The sequence below is a fragment of the Gallinula chloropus genome, assembly GCF_964237585.1.
Source record: "Gallinula chloropus genome assembly, chromosome: 5".
NCBI classification, from domain to species: domain Eukaryota; kingdom Metazoa; phylum Chordata; class Aves; order Gruiformes; family Rallidae; genus Gallinula; species Gallinula chloropus.
Genome location: NC_140090.1, coordinates 59,975,831 through 59,991,784, shown reverse-complemented (window position 1 = coordinate 59,991,784; position 15,954 = coordinate 59,975,831). Strand labels below are relative to the sequence as shown.

At 35.6% G+C, this 15,954-nt stretch overlaps 1 protein-coding gene across 2 annotated transcripts in view; it reads right to left on the bottom strand.

Annotated features, from left to right (window-relative positions):
* The window catches only part of PPP3CB (protein phosphatase 3 catalytic subunit beta), a 42,884-nt gene that overhangs the window by 24,841 nt on the left and 2,089 nt on the right, over positions 1-15,954 (bottom strand). For both annotated transcript variants that reach the window (XM_084264906.1, XM_084264907.1), the window contains exons 2-4: positions 5,522-5,722; positions 3,523-3,647; positions 245-356 (exon numbers count right to left, since the gene is read on the bottom strand). In XM_084264906.1, the coding sequence (XP_084121032.1) occupies positions 245-356; positions 3,523-3,647; positions 5,522-5,722 (438 nt within the window). The remainder of the gene's footprint in view (positions 1-244; positions 357-3,522; positions 3,648-5,521; positions 5,723-15,954) is intronic.

Sequence of the window (15,954 nt, the reverse complement as noted above, 5' to 3'; positions counted from 1 at the left end):
GGATTTTAAAATCAGGATTGATAGATCAAAATTTACTCCACAACACAACTTTATAGACAGCAGCAGCCTTCTACATAACTTGCACTTCAACGCCACACGGAACCGTGAGCAATTCTACAGAAGTAAATGGCTCTTGGAACGTTTGCAAGACCTTCTTTAAACTGACAGAGAAACTACTCTCAAGCAATGTATCAGATCACTGATGAGCAGGTAAGCTTATTTTATATTCTCAAGCAAAACTTACATTCTTGCTTAAAGGTAAAATATTCTGTTAGGTGTCTGCATTCATGGTTGCCTCTCAAAAGAAATAACGTGCTTGGGTAGAGAATTTTCAGGACCCATAAGTACAGCACACACTGTTGAAAAACAAACATATTCAGTAAAAAACCCTAGTTTATAAGAACTTTAAAAAATGTTGAGAAACACCGAATAAGAAAGTTAACAGCCTCAAAAGTAAGTACAGCTCAACATGGCTTTTAAAATAGAGCACCTTCCCTGAGTCCAGTTCTGGACATGAACTATTCAGATTGCTTATTACTTTTCTTCAGAGCAGCTGCACAGAATGACGAAAAAAATATTTGTATTTACTGGACATTCAACAACAAACTCAGCAGAATTATACTGCAGAACACTTTCGGCTAGACAAATAATGTGTTTGTTCCTAAAATAATGATTGAGAACACTGGCGTAAGAAAGCAAGCTGGCATTTATTAATAGAGATTGAAGAAAAAAATAGAACTATTTACATTGAAGTCAGATATCTAATTTGGAGACTTTTAAAACTAAGAATGGATAGAGTAAACCCCTCTGCCCCACCAAATTTGGAAAGCTGGTTGTTTATTCTGTGTTCAAGCAGCAAATTCAAAGATTTATAGCAAGTTTCCATATAACATTATTATTGTAACATCAGCAGTGAACAGGGTTGAGGACAGAGGTACAGAACATGCACAATTTTTTCAGTTTAGAGTCTGTTACCACCCAGCAGTCCTGAATGCCCAAGGTATGTTTCTTAAATTTCAAATACAATTCTTTTAACTGAGCCCAGAAATCTCAAAACCCCTGAAGTTTAGGACTATAATGAAGTCATCTGTAGTTATTATTATTGTTCTTAATCAATACAAGTTGTTCTTAATCGATATGAGTACCCTGAAGGTATCTTTCTTTAAAGTTATTTTGCATAGAATAGTAAGTACATGAAGGAAGAAAGAAAACAAAGGAAAACTTTCAAATCCACAACAAACAGAGAAATATATTGAAGACTTCAATTGCAAAATTTAGCTAAACTAATTCCTGAATTTTTCTTTTAGTCTTAGTAATAACACACAAAACAGTATTTTTATGATGTTTTCCAATGTTTCTGTAACTCTAAATTATCCTGATACACTGCAAAGTCCCCAGACTTTTAAAACTTTAAAACTGTTTCCCAGCACAGAGCGTAACAAGTTTCTCACAAAACTGCTGATCATCGAATGAATTCATTAATTAATTTGGCAGATTCTACAATCGTGCACTGTTTTAGCTACATGAGTCTGCACGAAAAATTTGTGGAAGTTGGGTATCTTGAAAACATTTAATAGAAAAGTGATAAAACAGTGCCTTCCTTTCAGTGAATAGATACTACATTTTATTAAATTACTGAGATTTATATATTCTCAAGCATGTAACCTATTAAGTACCGAAAGAATTATTTTTTTTTTTTACTTTTCCTGTAAAGGCATATTTTATTTAATTATTAAATACAGACAGACTAATGGCACACACCAATGTGAAGGACTCCACTTTGATTTCAGGAGTTTCTCATATACAATGATGGTAGCATGCCATTATCTTTCCCATTAGAAATTATGGCATTTTAAATTGGAAATGGATTACTACTAAAATATCAATGGAATTAAAGATGTTTCAGGAGGGACTGATTAAGAATTTATTAGTGAAAATATCAGATTTCACTGTTTGTTGCTGTGGGTCTGCTGAGAAAGCTAAGATAATTTATGAAAAGTATATTACATTTCCAATCACCAAGAAAGATTTTTAAAAGTGACCATATATGAAAATTCCTGGAGGTCAAAATAAAACCCCTATATGTTAATTAAGACCACAAGCTTGGTAGGAAAATTTTTTTTAAGGTTAAAGTGGAGAACAAAGGGCTGGTTTTCATGGACTACTTTTTTTTCTCAACAGGAACACAAAGCAGAGCCCCATCTTCATGCGCTTGCAGCAATTCAAACTCACTCAGATAATCTGCCATGTACTTCACTGACGTTCCAACAGCCACTCAGAGCAGAAGAGAGCAGATTATCTCAATGAAGACAGACAAGCCTTTTAAGAACCCTGGAGTGTTTTTCAAGAGTATATTTAGCATATCTTTACATATTCTGCAAGTATATTTAGTATGCCAAATATGTGAAAATTTAAATTAAAATAATACAAGGAAAAAAATAATCCTGTGCTTATTAATATATTCAAGAACATCCACCATTCAAAAATTTTTTTTATAAGTGTAATGGTTGAAAAGCTTGAATACCATATTCTGATATATAAACATATATTGTTCCTGTGTAAATGTCCCCTTCAAGGACAATTACATTATTTATCATCAAGAACAGGCCAAGAAGACTGAATTAATAAATAAGGCATGTCTGCTGAAATTCTTCATATAATTGGCTTTCAAGCAATCACTCCTGCTGCATCTTCCATTTGTCTACCATCCCCAACCACTCCAAAAGGCACTGTGCAGACCCTTCACAGTATAAATCTACACGTTTTTAGAACAGCATAATTTCAACACGTAAATGAGTATCATACACCGTGACTTGCAAAATACTGTTTCAAATGGTATGCCACTCTATTAGATTTGGTATCTATGAAGAGATCCCCAGCTAAGGTACTTCCCAAACTGCCTCCAGGAAACAGTTAACTTTAAAAAACATAGGTCTAAAACTAACTGATATTAAAATAAGTGAATATTTCTGGAATGTAGCGTACTTAAAAAACATGCTGAAAATAAAAAAAAAATTGAATTAAAAATACCTGAAAAATTAATGGCAGAAACACAGGCAATCCTTAGGAAATATCTGTAACCAACCTCAGAATTTTAGTAAAGAAAAATATTAATAATTATTAAAAAAATACTATGTAAGTAAAAAACAATCTACTTTATACAGCTATAATAAATAAAAAGACCTTGCAGTCATGACTTACCTGTTCTCCAAAAACATTCAAACAGACCTTCCTGCATATTACCAGAGAAGCAGGAATATGTAAAATATTGCCAAAGAATTAATCTTTTGAAAAACTAACTAAAGAAAGAGGAGGAAAGATGAGTAAATCTGGTGATTTCAAGAGGACAGTCCACACGGCTGGTCAATATCCTCCTGTAAACAGGCCTTTGGCATAGAAGAAAGCACAGAAAGGAAGAACACTGTCATATATTAAAGCAAACCTAAAATTTAATTTGAAAACTGCTGTGAAAGTGTGCTTACAGAAAAAGTTAGGACAAAACAGATTAATATATTCAGTTACCTCTATACTAAAATAACCTCTGTCTACATAGTCACCGAGGAAGAGGTATCTTGTGTTAGCAGGTGATCCTCCCACTTCAAACAGCTTCATTAGATCAAAGAACTGGCCATGAATATCACCACACACTGCAAGCAAAAATTTTGTTCAAATTAATTAAAAAAAAAATTCTAAGAGAAGCTTTACTAAAGTTACAGTTAACAGCCATAAAATACTTTTAATTAAGAGGCAGGGCAGGTACAGAGCAGGAATAATAGAAATTTCTGATGCTTCCCCTGTTGCTTTTCATTAAGATGCTCTCCTCACTACCTGCGACAACACTGATGATAGCCCTGTTTGAGTTTAGCAGACTGTGGAACATTTTTCAAGCACGGTTAATGCACTAAGCATTAAAGTCTTGGAAGTTGTCAGCAGTTATCTTTGCTGTCCTCTCCAAACTCTTACATATCTTCACAAATTCTCTTTGGTATGCATATTTGAAAATGCCTGCTGCTTCGCAGCAATTTGCTGTGTCCATGTGGGACTGAAAAAAACCAGGGAGTATGCTTTTGTTTCTTGGTCAGACTAATCTACCTTTTAATCTCATCATACTTCTCTTTGCTCAGTTACTCTTCTTCTCATAACTGTATTTGCAATTTCAACAGTGGATTTTTCTTGGGTTTTTAGAATATAAGACAAGAATATAGGACAAGAACAGTGGTCAGAAACCAAAGGCAGAAGTGCCAAAAATAGCGAATGGCAGACCGTGGAGAGCATACAGCAAGGCCAGGTCATCTCACAATTTAAAAAACAAAACCAAAAGCATTAAAAAATATATGGAAGAGACAACTGCTTCTAACTCCTCATTCCCACAGGAGTTTCCAGCTCAATGGAAATCAGAGGCTCCCTTCTCACTTCTGCATGAGGCACTGCTGGTAACAATTAACTGGGATTTGAGAGATGTGCCTTCCATTACTGCAAAATCTCACTGACCAACTGACAAATCCCATCCTCTGATTTCTCAGAGTTTATCGTTAATTTTTTTTTAATTTGTTCTAATTTTGCAAAGAAATACTGGATATGGCACACCACACTTTAAAGGCTGTTATTCCCTTGGAGCAGACCATTTGTCATCGTGACCTAAAAAATACTAGACTACGTAGAATGTGTCCTCTTTTACATTACTTTTCCTAAGATTTCTACTCAAACACTGTAAAAGCTTTCCTTCTCTTTCAGCTGCCAATATACCAGTAACTCTGGGTAATTCCCTCAAGAAACAGAAATATAAAAATTCTAAATATATGGACAACACTGTAGAGTTTTGAGCTTTGAGTTACTTAGTGGTTTTGACCATTTGTCAAACCTTTTTTTTTAATGTCAGGAATAATGATGTGCTGTTTAAGTGTTTTCATTTACCTTACTAACAAATGGAGGCTTTTCAGAAACTGATTTTATATAGCTCCATTTAGAAGAAAATTAATTCAAATGAAAAAAAAAATCTGACAAAACCCCCACAGAAATCTACTTTCATTATCAGGTAACAGATAGGCAACTTAAACTATATTCTATGAGTCTGAACTGTTTATAGATAAAGGTACCAAGGGACACCGATTCCACTTTTCACCAGGTCAAACAGAAACAGAAATAGTCAAACCCATAAAATGCTCCAACAATCCATCAGAGTCAGTTTTCTATCACGAAGGATCTGGTTCTAGTGCATTAAAGATACTAAACCAACCTTTCAACATTTTCCAGTACTACTACCCTCACAAGAACATGTTTTTTACATAGGATCATCAGTATCGCATACAGAGGAACTATAAAGGTGTTTTTCAGTCACAATTCAGATTGACAGTATTTACTTCAACTTACAGTGAGCAGCTTCTCTTCACATATTTAGATTTCAGGATACTTTTGAGTTCATCTTTCCATTCAAGACAGATGTCTTTATTTACAGTTACAATATTTAACTACTTTCTATTTCATCATTTTAATACCAAATTAAATTATTTAGAAATATTACCTGTAATCGGAGCTTCAACTTCTATCATAGTTTTTTCCCTCCGTAATATTGCAGCACCCTCATTGATGATTCTAAGTGCAATTTCTTCATCCACTCGACCTTCTTTTATCAAGTGGTTCTTCAGAATATCAACCCTTGGTCTTCCATCTGTGTCAAACACTTCTTCAGACGTCAAGCGATGTGTTGGTGGAAAAGGGACAGCTACAATTTCAAAAGGAGAAACAAGTCACTACAATGCTATTTTAAAATACATACTCCATCTAGAATTTGATTTATCATGGAATAGTTGCTATCCAAAAATTTGCCTTGATTTCAATCAACCAAAACTCGATGAATCATTAAAAGCCAGATGGAATAGTGCTAGCTGTGTATTCATTTAAAAAAATTAACATCTATAATGTGCAAGTTTGTAGAAACTACAAAACAGAAGGTGCAATATTTGGAAAAGTCAAAACTGACTTCGCAAAGGGACCTCTATACTGCCATTCTATGAAGGACTCGACAAGTTTTGGAGATGCAGGACATCCATCATCAAAGCCTCAAAGAAAAAAATCCCAAAACACACTCCTTCCTGCCCCCCCGCCCCAAACACAAATGCAAACTAGCAAGAAAAGGATAGAATACTGTTCAAAAGACTAGAAATAAAAGGAGGTAATAGCCAGCACCTGGAAAGAAAGAAGGTCACTGGCAGAGGCCTAGAATCTCTGCTATTTAATAAATTCATAAATTACGCTAAACAAAAGGTAACTCATGGGCTGATGCAGGTGACAGTTAAATATTCCAGACAGCAAAGAACAGGACAGTCTACGAAGAGCTACAGAAGTCATCCATTCTACTGGCTGGACCAGCAGAATATGACACATTAAATACCAATAAATGCAAATTAATGGAGGAAATAAATCCCAATTTTATATATACAAATCACAGATTATAAAATTACTACTACTATTCAGTAGCAAGGTCTTTCCTACACTTTTAGGAAAATACTTAATGCTGCCAAGTCAAAGAAACATAGAAAACTGAACATTAAGCATTATTAGCAAAGAAGAAACAAAAGAAGATATAATTATGCCACTAATAAATCTAATATATAATTGCAGTCTGCCCTCCTTATAAAAAAGAAAGAATAATTTAAAAAGGATTCAAGGAACAGCGACGGAAATAAAAAAAAGTCAGAATGATTTCTGCTGTGGGAAACTAAACAGACCTGGATTCTTCAACCTAAACCCATGAAAACTAAGGGGCACTCTAACAGGGGCTTATGACAGCATTAGTGGAGAAGGTGAAAGGAGAGCAGCACTTGCATGAATGGCAGCAAGGGGCAGGAAGGACTCTGCCAGGTTGAAGTTCTGTCAAACCAATGACTACACAGCAGAACAAGTTCATACTGTCAGAGAAAAAACATAATTTTGGTAGCCTACAACATTGCTTTGTAAGTTGATGTTCCTTGTTTGAGCTGGTTTTCCTTATCTTCCTGATGCACTGTCTCTAAAAAGATTAAAGAGCAGAGGCTGTCCATATACTGGAAACAACTTTAGAAATTACTGGAAGTATCAATAGCCCTTGGTTCCTGGCTTGTGGATCAAAAGCAGCCACACGTGTGCCATGTGCCAAATGAGAGCCCTGAGATGCACGTGCACAGATGAGAACTCTGAGGCCAGGGACCAAACCAGGCTCAGCCACTGCTCAAACAGCTCCTCTGACAGCTGGCAGCTTACGTGAATTCCAGCAATGGCAGTTCAGCTACTGCACAAATGGAACGTGAGCACGGGAGAAGGGGATACATCAGCACTGCCACTACGCAGCGCATCACAGTATCCACTGTGCTCCTGCAGAGCTACAGAAAGCAAAACTCATCTAAAACAAAACAAAAATCATATTACTATTGACAGTACGAAATAAACAGGGGGCAAAAGTCATTCCATTTCTTCAATTTAAATATTGTTTAAATAGGTTTAAGAAGAAAAATTGGAGATGCAAATATTTGAAAAACCAGTAGAATGAATACACTTGTAGATGGATTATTCACACTTTATTTTCTTACTCTTCAAAGTTAAACTTTATGTTACAAAAATCAATGCTTAAATACGAAAACATTCACTGACTTCATTTAAATTGACTTTTGGATTACTAGCAATACATTGCTACACTTGTGGTTTATGCAATAATAAAAATCTATCAATAAAACAACTGATGCATAATTCACATGCATATAGTCATTGAACTGAAATTATACTAGAAAATAAACATGAAAATTCTTCTTCTTAGGGAAGAGTAAGTAGGAAGAAGCTGAAAAATGTTCCTTGACATTACACAGTGTAGAACAAATCTGGCACTTTATTTTTGGACATAAAATATTTTATTGACAAAAAAGAAATAACATGCCTTTCCTTCCAGTCTCCTCTAATAATGATACAAGTTTCATTTGGAAGTGTTAAAGTTCCCTGTAGTCCAAATGTTAATAGCCATAACACATTTAAGGAATCAAGACAACCACTTCTGATCCCTGCACAGTAATTATTTAAAAATATAAATGTGTCTACGAAAACAAATTCATTGTCTGAACGTGATAAATTTAGCTAATGTTTAGAAGCACTCAATTATGACCATGCAAGCATCAATTCTAGCATTAACTGTTTTCTTTGAACTTGACATTCCAACCTTCATATTATCCTAACATTATTTTTGCATTATTTGGAAGCTTTTATTAATCTGTACATAAATTACTTTTAGGCCATTTCTTCCCCCCCCTTTTTTTTTAAAATACATCATTTATGGGGCAACAACTGCCTTCAGCAATTCAAAGTTGAGCTCATCCTTATATGAGAGACCAGAGAATTCACAGTGTATTTCTCCTGCTTTAATTGTTGCAAAAGCATTTGAGATCATACCTTCCCAGAATCAAAGCCAATTGCCTCCAAGACAGTTATGTTATGTAGGAATTGTGCTTCATTAGTTCTAGTATTATTCCTAGATGATGATCTACTTAAGCAAAAGATGACTTCTTTTTCTTTTTGGAGGTTTTCTGGGCAGATGCATAGTGTGTTAGAGAATGGTCTGTTGAGGTGACCAACTCTTATGTGAAAATCATTACTGCCTTACTACAATCAGCAAAGACTGTAGGTATTCAGATGGCAGTGTCAACCTCTTCCTTATGACAGTTCAGAAATATTTCAGGGGTTCTAAGCACAAGACAGATTAAATTATCTCCTCATAATAAAATTCTTATGTCCACATAATATATTTCAGATCAAATTTGCACAAAAATGAACAAACTACAGCTTTAAGTTTGCCTTGCAAGTTACATTTTCTGGGAAGCTATAAAAACAAATGTCCAGTGTCCTGTAAAGAACTGTCTCAAATTACTTGAATTAGTATACTTACAAAGATTCAAATTGAAAACTTTCTTTATCCAGGGGTTATCCATACCATCCAAAAATCGCAAGTGCTAGTTTTAGAGATAGTTAAGCATGTATAAAATTATGTTAGTCTTGTGAAAAAAATGAAGTCTTAAAATTAGTTCCTCAGAGTTTAACAAAATCCTTTTCACACAAAACATTTTTTCCTGTTGCTCAATAAGGATTTTTTTAGACTAATCTTCAGAGAAGGAAGAATAAAACATGGCTAAAGATTTTGATCTGCATCACCCAGCTGAATAAAACAGTGACATTTACTATAAAAACTGTTTCTTTCTGTCTTATACTTTATTTTTTGTCTCATCAATGGTTAATACTATATTAGAGCTCATACCTTTGAAAAATACTACAAATAATGTATTTTAATAGGTTAAGGATGATCATTTTTGAAGCTCGTAGACAATTTCTGCAAACCAACAGTTTTAATTAAACCTTTGATGAAGTAGTAATAGAATGTTATAGCCTAAGGAGAAAGAATTGCAGCATGATGTGTTCCAAGACAGAAATATAATCCATGTTTCGAAGTCTTTGTGCATAACCTGCGCTCTCGGGACTGTAATGGAATGGTAATTAAGAGAAATTACCCTAAGGAAATAACATGGTGTTGGTCATTAAAGGATTCCCTTCTTCCACTCCCAGCAAAGCTAAGCAACAGAAAAGCATTCAGAGATGAATCTCTAAAGAAATACACACTGCAGTGCAAACAGGCTATATCCTATTAGTACAGATGTTAGTGACTTACAACAACACTCATACTTTTCTAAACCAAACTGTTGCTTACTAGTCAAAATTAATTCATTTCATTTTTATAAAAATCTGTATGGATTATATCATTTTAACAATATTGATTTAAAATTTTAAATAGTAACACTGGAAAAAACACTACAGTGAGTAGCTCTTGGTATTTGTTAACAAAATGGTTTTGTTCGTTTACAAAGAGAAAAATCAATCATCTTTCCTTTATGCTGCAGAGATATTCAGAACCTCTAAACCTTGTTCTGCACGGATTTTCTACAAGCCTCTGGATACATTTATATGTCACAATAAAGCATACTAGAGAGATGTAAAAGTTAGCACCAATCTAAATGGATAAATTTGCAGTACCTCGTACAGTGGTTCAAATGCAGAAGAACTAGATTAGTGTGGCACTTCACCCAATGCAATAATCCCTCTGATGGCAACTAGCACTAACACGCTACTTCCAGACCCAAAGCAGATCTCACATTGCCTAGTAACAGAGTATAACAGTAGCTGCTAATAAAATCTTACATGTAGATAGTGTAAATTTAAACCATACTGATATATATGACCATTTTAATAACCATGGTTAAATCTGGCTTGTATCAAAGCACCCTGTTGGAACAGGTTCATGAATCAAGATGAGATCAGAGACTCTAATGGTAGGAAAACATGCAGGGATCGACTGTACAAGGTACTCCACTTCCCCAAGCTAAGTTATTTTCTGTTCTTAAGACCTTAGAAGCTACATAAATCTTTTTTTTTCCTCTGACAATGAAAGAGTATTTGCCATTTTTCCTGTATAATCAAGAGCCCATGACATGTTCCATGAACTCCGCTTTAGCTGTAAAAGCATGCCTAACGTCCCAGATTTCATTTTCTAAGAGCATTTTTGATTTCAGATAGTGTCTCAGCTCACATTATTAAGGTTACTAAACACAGACATTGCGTTTGTAAAGAATTTGTTGCTCTGGTGGTATATGTGAAACAGTGTATGTTTGTCTCCAATAAGTGGTATCATATATCAATACGACCATGGTGTTCTGCAAAGATATGCCAGTATCCTTCACTCTGTCAGCAGGTTTATCACCACGATAGCATAGCTGTCTGCAGTTTTTCTGTTGTTTCGTAAAGTTTTGTGGGCTTCTGGCTTTAGAAATGCACTGCTGTCTATGTACTGTCACTCAGAGGAATCACAAAGCCTACCACCTATCACATCCTTCAGTCTGTCCCTGGAGTTTTCACAGCTCTGCCAACGTCTATAGAGAAGAAAGAGACATAGTGCCCATGACTGCCATGAGGACAGAATATATCCAATTATCCTTCTGCATTTGGCAGAATGGATTTGAAAAGAAATGGCATAAAGACATCACAGATGGTCTATGGACCATCAACCTTGAAAATATTAGTTAAGTACAAATACACAGCAGCATCTACTTGAATTAGAAAGCTAGAATCGACAGTTGTCAAAAGACCCAAGTTACCCTATTCATCCCAAACAAGAAAGCAAAGATTTAGCAAAGTCAGTTTCTTGCAAGTTTTGATATATTTCGTAAATAGCACAGAAACTATCCCTTTACTCAAGTTTCTTTCAATGCATGCTGCCTGCTATATTAACAAGCCTTCCAGAAGCAAGGAAAAAAATGACCCTGTAAACCTTGAAACCCTACAAAAGCACTGCAGGCACTATTTCTTTTATCCTCACCATGTACTTGCAGTCTTAAAAGTTTCATAGAATTTTAAATCTTAAATGAAACTATCGATATACCATGTATGCCATGGTGCATTCCTCTTTTATATTGTCTGTGCAATTTTTCAATTAACTTGGTTGATGCTTTTGGAAATTTCTCTCAGGAAAAATGTAATTATTTGTTTGAAAAGTATTTAAAGATGCTCCTCCCATTAAAATGGCCAGTGTATTATCCCATAAAAATAATTCAAACTTAAATGTACTTCTGGCAATGATGGATTCCCAGTATTTCCCTCACCATTTCCCAAAGAGTTGTATACGGATTTCCTCTAGAGCTTCATCTGGAATCATCATGTTTACGGTCACTGATAGAACTATTTTTCAGTATTTCTACAGACCTTGGCTAGATGTTTTTACAGTTTTTACCCCCACTACACCTTATTGCTATGAATCCCACACTTTAAAGTATAGATTATACAAAAAAAAAAAAAAAGTATTTTGCCTTTACGCCAATTTCTGGAAATTTTCGGTTGGTTTCTGTGTTTCTCCTTTTCACAGGGAGACAAGAATTACAGTTGTTTCCCATTCAACCTTTCCATTAAACATCATTCATGACACAAGCAGCATCTAAGTCTACCCCCTACTCAGCTACCCCTTTTCCAACTCACAGATTTCTCATGCTTGTGGCTCCACCTTGCACAAAAGCCACTCTGTACCTCTGAAGATATATTTAGATAAAACAAAAATCAGGAAGGGGGAGCAAAATTACATGGTGCTGTTCAACATGCACATACACACAAAATGCATATAGTGGCATGATGGGGCTTTCTCTTTTTCTAAACTGATCTTCTCAAAATCCCCAAATTCCTATCAGCCTGTTTGACTGACACGGCACTAAAACTTCCAGAACATTAACTATACAGGCCCTAATGTTTCTTTTCTGAGTTTCCCTCCCTTGATGTTTAAGAGTTGTTCTTTCCCTCTTAGAGCCCACCAGACACTCAGTCCAACAAGACCTTCTGAAATACCTCTGCATGTTTACTATCATGAGTGTTATTTGCCATTCACACTGTATTCTAAACAATTTACAAATACATTTAAAGGGCACAGATGTTAACCTCCCTCAACTGCGGAAGTTTATTACCTATTAACATCCTTTCTTTCTTAACTAATTTTGATCAAAATGAGGGTATTTCCACTTTTGCTTACTTTAAAGGCTCTGATGAAGGAACCTGATGAGTACTTTTACCTAGATCAACCAGCCTTACAACATATTCCAGTAGTTTCTCTTGATTTCCATCTATGAAAACCGTACCACCTTCTCTTTAACACTCTATTTCTTCAAGGACATAGCTAGTCCACTCTTTCTTACAAGTGCTATGGGTTTGCTTAAGTTATACTTACTGATCTACAGCACTCCCGTTTAATCTAGAGCTTTTTAAAAAGATGCTATCATGCACAATTTCTCAGACTCATCAGCTGAGTTGTGCCAGAGGCTATGGAAAATAAACTCAAAATTTTGCACCCAAGCTCCTTAAAAATTCACTTAGATGCAAAGACAAGTATCTTCTAGTCTTGGAATAATTTTTTTTTTAACATTTGTTTTGTTGATATGTTCTGAAACCACTTACATGTTAATGAAGCCATTCTTAGAGCCCTTCAGCAGTAAGAATAGACTCATGTAGGAAGGAGTCCTAAATTCCTTACACAATAAACACACATGTAAGTGGTTGCTGGATTTTTCTCTTTTGGCTGTACTTTTCAAAGGCTCAACTGTGAATGTGCCTTACTGAAATTAAGACAGGCTTCCATTTTCGGGTGAGTGTTTGGCGGTTTTGTTGTTTTTAAGATTCATTCGCTCTAACCATTCACTCTCTCAAAGAAAAAAAATAAGGCCAGTCAAACACTAACTTAGCAGAATTCAGTTCCATAACACTATCAGTCCCAAACCAAAACTGATTAAAAAAAGAAACAAACCAAACCTTATCTAGCCTTTTAATACTCTGCTGACTCTGATGCTTTTCTGCATCATTTTAGAATAATTTATGACCAGCAACTTAAAAGGCATTCCACCTGCTTTATCCTTTTACTTGTTTGTTTTTCAGTTTGTTTTGGGCTTGCTTAGAATTTAGAATTTTTTTTTTTAAAGTTAAATACTGCAATTTTTTTTGTCTCCTACAAGGAAATCATCATTAAAAGGTCACTATTAAGGACCCTGCTCAAGGCTATGAGTTTCTTCTCTTTGGGACTCTCTGAAGAGGTGTTTCAATAAGCTACTATTTAATATCCAAAATTACTTGTTCGCCAATCAGACAGACTGTATTAAAACTTTTATCCAAAACTAAGGAATACCAAAGCCTCCCAGTTTCACAAGGACATAATCTCCAAATTTAACAAAAAAATATCTGCCAGCTCAACAGCAAGTCCTGTGGATTGCCTGCCAAAGCCTGGTAGTGCCTGTAGCAGCCAAAGCACAATGCCAAGGAAGAAAGAGTACTTCCAAGAGCAACCCTGTGGTGGGTGGGTCAGAGAAGCCCCAGTGCTCTCCCTCAAAGGAAAGCCAATGAAGGGTCATCCCTGCCATGCTCAGGACCACACCACCAAACTGAGCTTACAAGCACTTCTTCCTCCCCACCAGTGAAAAACACTTTCCTGCAAGCTAGTGAAGCAGTATTCTAGCAGAAAGGATACAAGGCCAGATTTAAAGTATGAAAATCACATTCACTCAAAGGTCAAGTGCAATGACTGATATCAGTCAGCTATCATCCAAAAAAAAGAAGAAAGCAAACCCAAACTAAGCAGATAGAGCACTTCATCAGCATCAACCACAGTGCAAAAGCAAAGAAGGGTTTTTTCCCTCCTGCGATTTTGACAGAATGTAATAGAGGAAAGTACTATCTTCTACAAGATAGTAAAACACTAAGTATCATTCTTCAAAGACAAAGAGGGCACCTTAGAAAACAGTGAATTGAGATGACAGGTACATTTTCTTATCTCTATTTTAAAAAAAGCAGTAACAAAAGCCTTGCCACAATAGACCTTTTGGGACCCAAATGCCAGAAACTGACTTTAGACATTTAAATTCCACAGCTAACCATTAATTCATAGGAAAGTCTGCAAGTACAAATTACTTAGACAACTTAAGTAAGCCATGAAAAGAGAAAATTTGAGCTCTTTATATACTTTAAATGCAACTAATGATCTTTTATGATACAATTCATACTTGGGAAGGCATGCTAGACTAACACAGCTAGGCTGTACAGACTCCACATTTATTTTATATATAAAATAAAACTGTTATACCTGATAACCTTTTAGATAATTTTCTAGATATATACACTTCTCAGTAATTGCTAAATATACAGGTCAAAATGTAAAGGGGGACACATCCTAATTATTAGCCTACTTTATCAGAAAATATTAGTTACAGATGATACAATAATTGGACCCTTTTTTCCTTGGGTGAACATCTCTTGCTCATTTCTGCCAACATATTTTATTAGCGAGAAAGCATTTAACTTCTCATATCCTCTGAAACGTAATGTTTTCTGGTATTTTTCCTCCTCTTTCAATATTACAAAGGAAGAAAATAAAGCTAAAATTAAAGCCAGAAATTAAATAATGCAAATACCAGCAAGCATTAAGTCCTGACTTCACATTTCCTCCCAAAAAGACCTAATATATTGAGAGCACAAAAGCTGAAATAGGGACCAATACACAGATACACCAGAAGATACTGCTACACTTTTGTCTGTAGCTGTTCTCAAGGACCTGAGACATTATAAATTAAACATCTCAACCAGGAGAAACAGAAAGCCTGGGTGATCCAAGGATTTTTTTTTTCTTGGGACCAAAGCTGGCATACAAAACAAGTAACATTTTCAGAATACATGTACACCTCCTCCCCTTCTTATAGCAGGCCACATAAAGTAAAACAAAAATTAAAAATTACTGCCTTAAAAAGATTCCCCAAAACTTATTTTGGTAAATAAATTCACTACTAATTATCAGTAAGTTGATACTTTTGAATAGAAAAAAATTTCTGCACTAATTCATAAGCATTACAGAAACCAAAAGTATAAGCCACAATGCAACCATTTGAAACGGTCTTAGTTTCACCAGCACACCTGGTCCACATGTTCCTAGTTAAAAACAAATTAACAGTTTTAGGTCTCCTGGTATGCAGCACTGTCTTGACAAAAGCAAAGGGCCCATCTTAAGAGAGTTTCACTGTGCCTGTAATCTGTTCACCGCACCACAGGCCTCCAGGAGTACAGTGAACATTTCTTGGTATGTGAGAGGCACCACGTCTGGCTGTGAACAGGGATGTAACACATTTGCCACGTTCTAACATGGTTTCAACAAACGTACTTCAGTTGCACAGATACTCCCAGTCAGCACTGCCAGAACCTGCCATCTTGCACCTCTGGGGTCACTGTCTTTAAAAAACATAAATTTCCACCTGCACTGCACCTAATGGGGAGAGGCAGGGTACAGAGATAAACCACCCTGTCCTTTGGATCAACACCACATCGAGCTTGGCACAGCTGTCCAGGCTTCCTCCAGAAGCCAGTGATTCAGCATGATAG